This window comes from Haematobia irritans, chromosome 2 (genome assembly GCF_050003625.1).
Source record: "Haematobia irritans isolate KBUSLIRL chromosome 2, ASM5000362v1, whole genome shotgun sequence".
Classification (NCBI taxonomy): Eukaryota; Metazoa; Arthropoda; class Insecta; order Diptera; family Muscidae; genus Haematobia; species Haematobia irritans.
This window is the reverse complement of record NC_134398.1, coordinates 226,074,894-226,087,116: the sequence shown is the minus strand read 5'-3', so window position 1 is coordinate 226,087,116 and position 12,223 is coordinate 226,074,894. Positions and strand designations below refer to the sequence as shown.

Below are 12,223 nucleotides of genomic sequence, written 5' to 3'. Positions count from 1 at the left end.
AAAAGTTTTTCAACAGTAGATCGGTAATATTAATGACTTTTTCATTTTTCAAAGCTTCTCTAAGTGCTTTTACCGAACGTCATTACGTCATTGAGCTAAAAATAGAATCAGGCAGCACTCATTGATTAGAGGAAAATTCACCACCTGTGGTAACACAATGGAGTGGAATAGTCTAAGTGAGCGTAAATATAATCGGGCTGCCACTATACCTAGCCTAACCTAACCTAAAATGTCATCGTAGTATGACCCGTCATCCACATCGTTGTCGACTCCAAAACAATATCACTGTCGACTTTAGGAAAATCTGCTGAATTTATCAAAAGCAGGTAATGGACTCGAGTTAAGCCCTTAGAATGTACGGGTAGCACATCGAAAATCAGTAACCATTTCTTTAGTTGTCAAGATTTTCCAAATCCAACGACCGCAAAAGGTTGTATCGTTCATATAGATATTTAAGGATCGCCATAATAGAGCTTTGTGTTCTAAAAAATTTGGGTCCTGGATCGGTTTTAAACAAACATCTAAGAGGGATCAATGATATTTTTTATTTGGCAATTGCTCCTAAGGTGACAGTAAAAGTGGGAATAAAGGAATGTCTAAGATTTATAGTCAAAGATTAAGGGTTCTGGCTATTTTAGGAAGCCTTGAATTGAATGTTCTTTTCTGAACAGAAATCCTTCTAACTTAGTTTCCGAAGATAAACGTAAAATACTTTTTAGTGCTAACTCCTCACTTGTTTCACATGAATCCATGGGTGAGCCAAGGACAATTGTCGTAAACAATCGAATTCTGTGAGGAATTTATATCTTAGACTAATATAGCTGGGTTCGGCTATCACACAAAGAGAGGGCCTATCGGCTGTACTTTTGAACTTTTTTTAAACCTAGATAGTTCGCTTTCTTATATTTATTTTCGACCTAACCTAGCAAAAAATACTTCAGCAGTAAGAGTTTGGTTGCGCTTTTTGGTATACAATAAAGTAGGCAGTGCATCCACACTGCATTTATCAGTGGGAATAACGTAAACGAGTAATCAAACTAGTTATTATCATTCGTTTACGTTATTGTGACGAATTCATGCAGTATAGATGCATGAAAGCTAGTGCTGTTTTCGTTGATACCAACAATGCTATAAAATAGGAAACTCAAAATTATATATCAGTTCCGAGCAATATTGCTATTGAAATGAGCAATTATATCTGCGCTTTGTAGAAGCTGCTCTAAATCGGGACATCGCCCACAAAAACCAGCGTTGTTTCGGTTGTTTTGTAAGCAGTTGGAACTGCCTCTCTCCCTTACAATCCTGCTCAAATAGTGCTCCATTTTTTTGCTGAGAAACTGTATTTTTATCGATTGGGACAAATAAGTTAATCTAATTCAAAGATTTTATGAATTGTTGTTTAATATTAAGTAAAAATGAACTCAATAAAAAATTAAAGTAAATTTTGGTTCTCATTTTTGCTCATGATACAATTTAAAGCGCCTAGAATTTGCAATGAAAAATGTGTAACCAAAACTAAGGCATAAATGGAGAATGTCTTACAGATCAGATCAATTTGACTGTTGGAGAAAATTTACCAACATTAACCCTCTAATGCCCAGTCCCGTCTTTTGGCGGGTTTCGTTTAATAAGGAAGCTTTTAGTAAAACACACTTAAAGACAACAAAAATGGGTAAAATAAAAAGAAAACTTAGTTGAAACTGTTCAAGAGGCTTTTCAGCATATATTGAATTTTACCGTATACATTTTTCTTGTTTAGTTTTCTTGCTTTTTTGTCGTTAATATTGAAAATTTAATCAGCTGGCAAATAAAATTGGGGCATTAGAGGGTTAACTGAAATTAATAGGCAAAAAATAATAAAAAAATATTATGTATTATTATAATAATATAAATATAATTTATGTTAAACAAGTGCCTAAAGATAAACCAAGCATTATTTAGTTCGAGTAAAAATAGTAGCGTTGTTAATATCATGTTAAGCTATGCATTTATGTTAGCTTTACATAAGTTTAGGTGATATATCTTAAATGTTAGCATCATTGCTCTCGATACTCAATAGAATATCTCACAAAAACAGATAGATAAATACGCCCATCTCACATTGAGATATATATCAATATTAACTGTTCGCTGCTATTCTAAATTGATATTGGCTAATATGAATATCATATGTTAAGCTTTCCATTAAATGTTATTATGTATTTATGTTATTCCTAATGTTAACATAACATAAGATGATCTTTCCTAAATGCTATTATCATTGCTCTAGATTGGTTATCTCACAAACACATTGATAAATTCGCTCATCGCAATCTTACTCTCACATTGGGAGATATATTGCATTTTATTTGCATGCTATACTCTCACTGTAATAATTGTTCATTGTGGTTGTAAATTTTTATTGTCTAACATTAATATTACGGATATGAGTTCGTCTCATATATGAAAGAAAGAGCAAATAAGATAGTTCAGTAAACCATCTAAATTTTAGTCTGGTTTTCGGGGGGAAAATGTTATATTTTTCAAATTCTCCTATTTCTCTTCAATAAATACTTATCCATAGTAATAAATTCAAACGATACTGTTAACGGTTGTGTTGAGGATTGCATATGTATACTCACAATCCTTTGGTTATCAACATATTCACTTTGTAAAATTAAGATGATTGCTGGCAGCAGAATATGATTCAATAGATTATGGATGAATTGCCATAAAGATGATTATGAGGATGACTCAAAAGGGAGATTTCGAATATAGTCAATGTTACAATCATAACCAATGGCATTACAAAGGAACTTCAAACTGATTGAATAACTAAATAAACCAAAAGGAAAGGAAGAAAGAGCATCATCATACGACATTGATTTTGCTTAATCTCATTTCGTTGACTGCTAAGAAGATTCTCCTTTGGCATCATTGACATTTTGCCAACAAATGGTGAACTGTTGTGATGACACATTCTGACTTCTGGCCAAAAAGCTGGGAAGTATCGTTTTTGCAGTGGAACAGAGGTTATGAATTATTAATGCAAAGCAAAATCATTTGTTAATAATTATGGGAGTTTGCGGCAGTCGGCTTTGTCTGCCACTCTTCACGCTCAATTGACAAAGCAGCAAGGGCGATAAATGTGATTTCATTCATGCAAACGGTCGGTTTTTTGCTCTCAGCCAGAGCAAAGCATTGTTACAACCTTGCAAGGAAAGACAAATTGCTTATTCGGCGGGGTAATGGGAGATGGCATGCAAATGTTTACGATAATGGTTATCACCGCCCTCGTGTTGTTTTCTCTAATCAGAGTGGGTCTAAAGGGAGGATATTTACATCGCTGCCATGCCAAGAGCATCTATTTAACGGCAGGAGATGATCCATTCCTCTGCCAACCAAATGAGGACTATGATTATTTGTGGTGCTCGGCTAAATGAATCTATTCCCGGCAAGCCTCAGATGTTATCCATGGTGGTCTTCATCGTTCTCTCGGATTGTAAAATGTAAATTATGTGAACTTTTCATATTAAAATAGCAACGACACCAATAACACTACTTCGCCCTCTACTTGCTAAGTAACCGCATGGTTACAACCAACAACAACATTGTAATGTTACCTCTATTGTTGTTGTTATTACCCGTGTTTATATCTTGCTCACGTTGTCAATTCTCTTTTCGAAATGGTTTAGAGATTGCAAATGTTGAAGTTGTCAACTCTGTAGGCCTTGGTTCAGAGTTAGAGATATTGTTGAATAAATCGATACCATAATAATTAGTCTCGTTGGTCATGCAATATAAACTAGACTTGTAAGCTATGTTGATGATAGCTTAATGATTTGTTAGAGGCATAGAAGGTACTTGCTCCCAATCTTAAAATAGTTCATACTCACTACCACACTCAATGCATACTATCGGACAACAATGCAGTCTGGGTGAGTATGAGTACATGCAGTGACAAGAGATTCTGAGTTCTAGCAACACATATTTTTATATACTATGAATATAATTCTCATCGACGTCATGGTTGTGTGGGAGTATAAATCCGAGTTTTTTTTAAGCAACAAGGAGTGTTCAGACAGCCAATGATATGAACAAGAGTGGCACGACCACACTAAGCAATAGGAACTTAACCAATCCGCACTAATTGTTTCGAAAATTAGCGTGCTTCCGTACTAGTAGTCTCGGCAACTAGCTTGCTTCCGCACTAGTAGCCTCAACAACTAGATTTGCCAATACTAATTGTATTGGCATTTAGCGTACTTCCTCATAAGTAGTTTGGTATTTAGCTTGTTTTCGGAATGTAGTTGCTTCGGAATATAGCTTGCTTCCGCACTAATTGTTTCGCCAATTGGCTTGGTTCTGGACTAGTTGCTTCGACCAGTTAGGGGAAGAAAATCTCGAAGTTACGACAAACGATTCTTTTCAATTTTCACAGGCCTTACAGTAATAAGGCCCTTCATAATCAAGCAGACAAAAAACAAACAAAAATAGACGAGTAAGCGAATAAGAGTTTCTTCAGTCCTTCGTTCAGATTTAGTTATTCAAATTGAAGTTGCGGTTGTATCTCTACCGTTTTAGCTGTTATTTTGGTTTTGATTTTTCTTTTCGGCTGTTCATTGTTTTGAATAATCGCGGGTAATAAAAATGCAACTTTGCCAGAGTAACAAACAAAAAACGCATAAACCAAATTCCCCAAAGAAAATAAATTATTTTTGCTTTTGTGCACAGCGCTTTTAAAAATAAATCCATACCGGGGATGTTTGCGGTTATGCGGGTGTCAAAAGGGGGAGGATTTGTTGTTGGTTTGAATTCGTTGTTTTGGATAGGGCTTCCCATGATGTAACGTAACGGTAATACAGAATTCATTATGATGATAATATCAAAATTAATGTCTTTTTCATACCAATTATATGCTTGCATTTCCAGGACACTCGTAAAAAGAGACGAGTTTTTTTTTTAGTTTGTTTTTTTGGTTTATGTTGGTATTTCACCAAGATTCCATCATAGCTCCAATGTGAGCAAGGGATGATATGATTTGGTTGGGCTTTTCCAAAAAGACTATTAAAATTGAGTTTAATTAGAAATTGTATGGCAGGATTTGATAGACCAACATTCCACAAAATAAAAAATTTATTGCTGTTATACTTTACTTTGCTGTAGTGGGGAAATGATAAAAGCTATAAGTTATCCAATTACAAAAGGATGAACATCGATCTTTTGCCCATAGGGTGAAATAATATGGCGTTGACTTGACAAATTTATTATGACAATGTTTTAATATGAAACGGGGATATTTGAATGAATGGTATAAATTGGAAATGTCAAATTTGTTGCCCTTATATTTTTAATTTTAGAGAACTAACAAAAATATGCATAAAAATAAAAAGGTTTTCCTAGATACTGGTGTCATTTTGACATCATCTGTTTTTTTTTTCTTCACAGAAATTAACAATATTTTCGGCTCAACTTATTTAAATATCTTTTCCATAAAAAAAGTCATTGAAAAAAATGTCAGATACAAATCTGTACCCGGGCGGCTAGATATAGATTTGGCGGGGTAGATGACTAATTAAATTAATTGACTGAACTAATTTATGTAAATAAATTATGATTTTATTGGTACAATTAATATTTAAATTAAATAATTTATTTATTGACTGCTTTAATTTTTTATTTATATGGTTTTTTTTCAAATTTCAATAACAGTTATATTAGTTTCTGTATATAGATAGAAAATATTTTTTTTGTGATTAAATCACGAAAATGATAGAATCAATTACAAAATTAATAAGACATAAAAGATATATTCGAATTGAAAATTGCAATTAATTGTTTAATTGAGCAAATCTATTATTTATTGTGTTATTGTGTATTTATTTATAATTATTTTCCCTTCAGATTAATTTTCTTATTATTTCACAAGAGTTTATACTTTTTATGAGTTTTGGAATTATAATTACAGTTGTATTTTTCTTTAATTCAAAATTTAATTAACCCATAAATATTAATTATTTTCGTATAAAATTTTCAATTATTTTTTTATTTAAGTAAAACTTTAATTGGGATAATTAATATTTTAATTAAAAATGGAAAATTGTTAAATTATTTTTTTTAATTGACTTTTGATTTTTTAAAAGTTAATTGTATTAATTAATATTTTAGTTGATTATGTTTTCAACTTCAATTAATGTTTTAATGGGAAATATTTTGATGATATTTTTATACCCACCACCATAGAATGATGACGGGGGTATAATAAGTTTGTCATTCCGTTTGTAACACATGGAAATATCGATTTCCGACTATATAAAGTATATATATTCTTAATCAGGGAGAAATTCTAAGACGATATAACATTGTCCGTCTGTCTGGCTGTCTGTCTGTTGTAATCACGCTACAGTCTTCAATAATAAAGCAATCGTACTCAAATTTTGCACAAACTTGTCTTTTGTCTGCAGGCAGATCAAGTTCGAAGATGGGCTATATCGGTCCAGGTTTTGATATAGTCCCCATATAAACCGACCTTCCGATTTGGGGTCTTGGGCTTATAGAAATCGTAGTTTTTATCCAATTTGCCTGAAACTTGAAATCTTGAGGAATTTTATGACCATAAAGAGGTGTGTCAAAAATGGTGAGTATTGGTCCATGTTTTGGTATATCCCCCATATAGACCGATCTCCCGATTTTACTTCTTGGGCTTATAGAACCGTAGTTTTTATCCAATTTGCCTGAAATTGGACATCTGGAGGTATTTTTGGACCATAAAGAGGTGTGCCGAAAATGTTGAGTATCGGTCCATGTTTTGGTATAGCCCCCATATAGACCGATCTCCCGATTTTACTTCTTGGGCTTATAGAAACCGTAGTTTTTATCCAATTTGCATGGAATTGGAAATAGAGAGGTATGTTAGGATCATAAAGAGGCGTGCCTAAAATGTTGAGTATGGGTCCATGTTTTGGTATAGCCCCCATATAGACCGATCTCCCGATTTTACTTCTTGGGCTTATAGAAATCGTAGTTTTTATCTAATTTGCCTGAAACTTGAAATCTTGAGGAATTTTATGACCATAAAGAGGTGTGCCAAAAATGGTGAGTGTCGGCCCATGTTTTCGTATAGCCCCCATATAGACCGATCTCCCGATTTTACTTCTGGGGCTTATAGAAACCGTAGTTTTTATCCAATTTGCCTGGAATTGGAAATCTAGAGGTATGTTAGTATCATAAATAGGCGTGCCGCAAATGTTGAGTATCGGTCCATGTTTTGGTATAGCCCCCATATAGACCGATCTCCCGATTTTACTTCTTGGGCTTATAGAACCGTAGTTTTTATCCAATTTGCCTGAAATTCAAAATCTAGAGGTATTTTCGGGCCATAAAGAGGTGTGCCGGAAACGGTGAGTATCGGTCCATATTTTGTATAGCCCCCATAAGAACGATCTCCCAATTTAACTCCTTAGGTTTGTAGAAACCGTAGTGTTTATCCGATTTGCCTGAAATTGTAAATATTTTGGTATTTAAGGATCACAAAAACGTGTATCGGATTAAGTTTTTATCGGTCCATTTGGTAATGCCTCCATATGGACCGATTTCACTTGAGGGTATAGAAGGCGGAGTGATCATGAAAATTGCCTGAAACTCAATGCAAAATTTCCAAATTTTACTTCTCGGGTGAAAAGCTAAAGTTTTAAGATTTCAAATCAAGACATTATTTTATAATTTTCTTGCACACTTACAAGAGATGTTAGTCATTCCTCTAAAACTCAAACAAAAATGGCTCTTATAAATCCAAAATCTGATATAGTCTTTATAGGTAAAATCTTTAAATTTATCTTCGTGAAGTGTACTGGTTGTGGTATCACAATGGACTGAATGGAGTGAGCCTGATACATCGGGCTGCCACCTAACCTCAAACCCCCCTGAAACTTAAAAGGAAATCCTAATATTTAAAGCATGGTGGTAGGTATTTAAGATTCGGCCCGGCCGAACTTACTGCTGTATATACTTGTTTCTGTATACTTTATATATTTAGATAAATTATATCAATTAATTGTGCAGATCGAAAACCTTTGTTGTTAGTACCTATTTCATTTTATATCATAATTTGTTACAGCTTTAAATTCTTTATAAAATAAATAAATATCAATTGTTTTTTTATGGTTGGTTCAATTAATAATTTATTTGCTCCCTTGCTTGTTATTATCATTCTCATATTTAAAATGATTACAATTAATTTTAATCAATTTCCTTAGTTTCACTCAGGTTTATAGTTTTTCTGGATAAAATCTTAAAAAGGGATTTAACCAAGTCATAAACTCAGGCACGCACTATCCTACACCCTTAAAAAAATCTGTAACATATGCCCCAAACACATTTTTCTTCAAGCATATATATTTTCAGGATTAGTCCAAACAAAATATTGTTAGGCATATACTTTTAGAAAAAAAAAGTAATTCAATTTTCTTTGTGTATATATATTTTTAAGGCGCCAATTGGTTACTTCCATTCTTTTACTCTCTGGGTCTGTCTTTCTAAACACATATATGTTTCTAGGCTATTTCTAAATTAATATATGTTTGCATCGAAGCATATTATATTTACAAACATTTTATGTCCCAAACATAATATGTTCTAACATAAATTTTAGTTCCAAACATACAATTTTTACACCCAAACATATGAAAAACCGTCTTTTTCATCCGTGTACTAATATAATTATTGCCATGACATTTTTCTCAATATATGATTTCGATACCATAAAAATAATATAAATGTAATTTTCTCATCAGATAATTTAATTAAACGAACAATATAATGACAAATTCTTTTCTTGTCTATATTCGCCTGGCAGTGATAATTTTTATGAATATATTTTGTATAATTTTAATAGTAATAAATAAAATTCAGTACTTACTAATATTGGGAACCTCCCATGCTGCTTCCGCCCATCGAATCAATACTGCCTTGGCCCATATAAGAGGGATTATAACGTCCGCCGCTATCGGAAGTAACACTCGAACTTATACGATGGCCGGGAACCACAATGCCCAAATTGGCTAAACCTGCCAAAGCATGACCATGATGACCACCGCCGCCACCGCTCATTGTTCCTCCATGTGAACCCATAGAGCTTCCCGATGAATGGCCCATATGACCAGAACCGCCTACACCAACGGCTCCCAAAACACCAGACATAGAACTGGTTATACCATTCAAACTGGGATTATTGGCATTACCATTGATGAGTGTATTCAGCAGAGAACTATTTGCGGCCAATTGATTGAGATTACTACCAGGAGATTGTGGATTGACTAGGCCTATAGTTTGACCCGATGTTAAAACATTCGATCCTAAGCCTCCTGGGGAGCCAGAATTTTGTGGTAAGCCTCCATTGTGGGATTGTTGGGGAGATGCACTATGCATAGATAAGTCATCACAATGTATGAGTTGTAAATGCCATAAAGCCAAGAGGGCTATACTTAAAAGCCATAGGAGATGCATTTTGAGGGATTTTTAATGAAATTGTTAAAAAATTCTATTGGTGGTTATTTATGTAATTTTCTGCTTTTGTTTAAGGACTTGATAAAAGTCTCTATCCGAGAGATCTTTACGAATATTTCTAATTATTTATTACAAAAAAAACGGATATTTTATATTAGCTTTATAAGTACCTTTTGAGGACGTTTTTAAGTTTTTAGCACTAATTTTCTGTTTAAATATATATATTTTTTAATACTAAGTGATGTTTGAATATGTATGGAGTAATTTTTTAAGATTAATATATTTTAAACTTGATCTAATATATTTTTTTTATGAGAAAAAAACTAATGTGTTTGAGATTTCTTTTGGGGTATTTTTGATTTTTTAAGGGTTTCGTTTTTTTAATATATTTTATTTATTTGATTTAATATCTTCAAATTATTCTTTTGTAATTTTTCGTTATATTTTTAAGTATTTTTTTTTTGGTTCCTTGGTAATACTTTTCTGTTACAGTGATAATTCCTGTTAAATTGTTTGACACTCAAATTTCTGTTAATGTTGTTGTTGTTAAGATTTCATTGGTATCATTTTTTCCCTTTGTTTTATGTTGTAGTTTTGTTTTTGTTATATCTATTTTAATTGCTTTAATGGCCTTAGGTTTCTACGAAAACCTCTTTGATTCACTTGTTTTTCTTTTATATGACAACAACAATATTGCTACTTCAGTAAGTCATATAGAGTTGTTGTTGTTGTTGTTGCTATAATGGGTGTTGTGAATCTTTTTGTTTTTAACGGGTCATCTAAACTGGACATTATCACTTTTTAATTGTCCCAGGATGGAGAGTGTGAGAGCGAGAGAGAGAGATTAATAATCAGTTATTCCAATACCTTTAGAAATTGTATATATCAGTGTGTGTGATTTTCTTTATATGAATGAGAGTTTGAAGTTTGTTTTCTTTTTTATTTTTTGGTTTTGCGGCACTTGTTCACACAAATGGAATTTTATTATTGTTGTTGTTGCATTATACGGATATGATCAGTTGTTGGCACACATACACCTCACCTGTATGCTTGCACAGACACATACACACACACGGCCACTTATAATAATAATGCTGATCCTCTTGCATTCACTTATGTTTAAGATGAACAAGAAGACAAGAACCTGTGTTTTTTGTTCTTGTTGTTGTTGTTTGCTTTTTCAAATCAGCCGCTGTCTTTTTTGATGGCCTCCTTTGTGTTTGTTGTTGGTGTTGTTCTGATCGTTTGGCGGAGGGGGAAGAAATGCCTTTAAAGATCACACAAAAGGCCGACAAAATACGCGCATTAACTTTTCCGAAAACGTTTTTAGCTTCAGTCTTCACCGCACTCGTACCGATTAAAAACCTATAGAGACCACTGGCCCGTTGAAACACATACACACACTACACACATACCACACCGAAAGTAACGAAGAATCATCGATGGGGAAGGCTTGCCTTCTTTGCTTGCCCTAAAACACGTTTACTCCTCGATAATCAATTGGGGGTAGCCCACTACATTACACTGGGCTGGTTGTTGATTTTCGTTGCATTTGTAGTTGTCTACGATTGTAAGACGCTTATGCACTTTGGTGTGGGGCTAATAGTGATGGCACAATGGCGATATGGGACATTGTCGTCGCCAACGCCAGCCGTTGTTTTTCGTTTTTTTTTGTTTTGTTCGAAGGCAGATATGCCAGACACAAGGTGAGTTCAATAGTTGCGTTGTGTTACTTATAGTTGGTATGTCCAAGTCAAATTGAGTTGAGGAAATCAAATACTTTAGTTATCCGTTTATCAGAGACCGGCTACTGCAAGTTGGCATTTCTCGGTGTTTTTGTTTTTCGATACAGGGCACTAGCAACCACCACCGTGGTCACAGTCAATATCTGAGGAAGACCGGCAAGCGGCTTTGTTTTTTGTTGTTATTGTTATGTCTTTGCACTAAATCCTCATAAACACTTTCTTTAACATCTCCATCGATCAAAATATTGGAGTGAAAAGACAATCAAGCAGTTGGCCCCTTTTTAAGGGCTTTACTCCAAAGAGAAGGTTTCACACCACAATTGCATTCACAGCAAGTTCTAATGTGTCTGCTAAAACACAATTACATTCAATTGTTTGAGTATTTTTTTTTTTTGCATTTAATTTCTTTCTATTTTTAATTGTTTCGTTGTAAGTTTTAATTAATTTATTAGAATTTTTCTCAATTTCTTCATTGATAGGCTTTAATTTATGATGATTTTGTTTGTTTATTTTTTTGTGTTCACTCTCCCTCTCATTGTGGTGTTAAATGAATAACAAATGCTTCTTCTTCTTTTTCGATAAATAGACGGTCTAACTATTAGCCGTAGTAGTAGTGTTGTGGATGGATTTTAGCATAAACGCCGTCTAGCTAGCACTTCAATGCATGTAAAATTTCATTCATTCGATTCACTGCTCACTCACAACTAAAGTAACAGAATAATTTTGAACGACCACCACTAACTACACCGTATCGCATTGAACGCACGTTCTATCGCTTTGATGAATTTTTTTCGACTGAATTTTTCGTATTGGCCCAACTGTCGTTTTAGTAACAAAACATACAGATGGACGGACGGACGGACAACAGAGCAGAGCACATCACTCGAAGTAGAGGAAGAACTTCGTTTCGTCGTTGTTGTTTGTCGGTCGTTCAATTGTCGTATCGTGTTGCTGCTTCATTCCGTTCGTTGGTATTCCTTCTCCAAAGTGAACAA

At 33.8% G+C, this 12,223-nt stretch overlaps 1 protein-coding gene across 1 annotated transcript in view; it reads right to left on the bottom strand.

The window, feature by feature from the left end:
- Wnt4 (Wnt oncogene analog 4) overlaps positions 1–12,004 on the bottom strand; it is a 125,852-nt gene extending 113,848 nt beyond the window's left edge. Inside the window, exon 1 of the mRNA XM_075297686.1 lies at positions 8,897–12,004. Coding sequence (XP_075153801.1) covers positions 8,897–9,483 — 587 coding nt within the window. The 5' untranslated portion in view covers positions 9,484–12,004. The remainder of the gene's footprint in view (positions 1–8,896) is intronic.
- Positions 12,005–12,223: the final 219 nt, after the last annotated feature.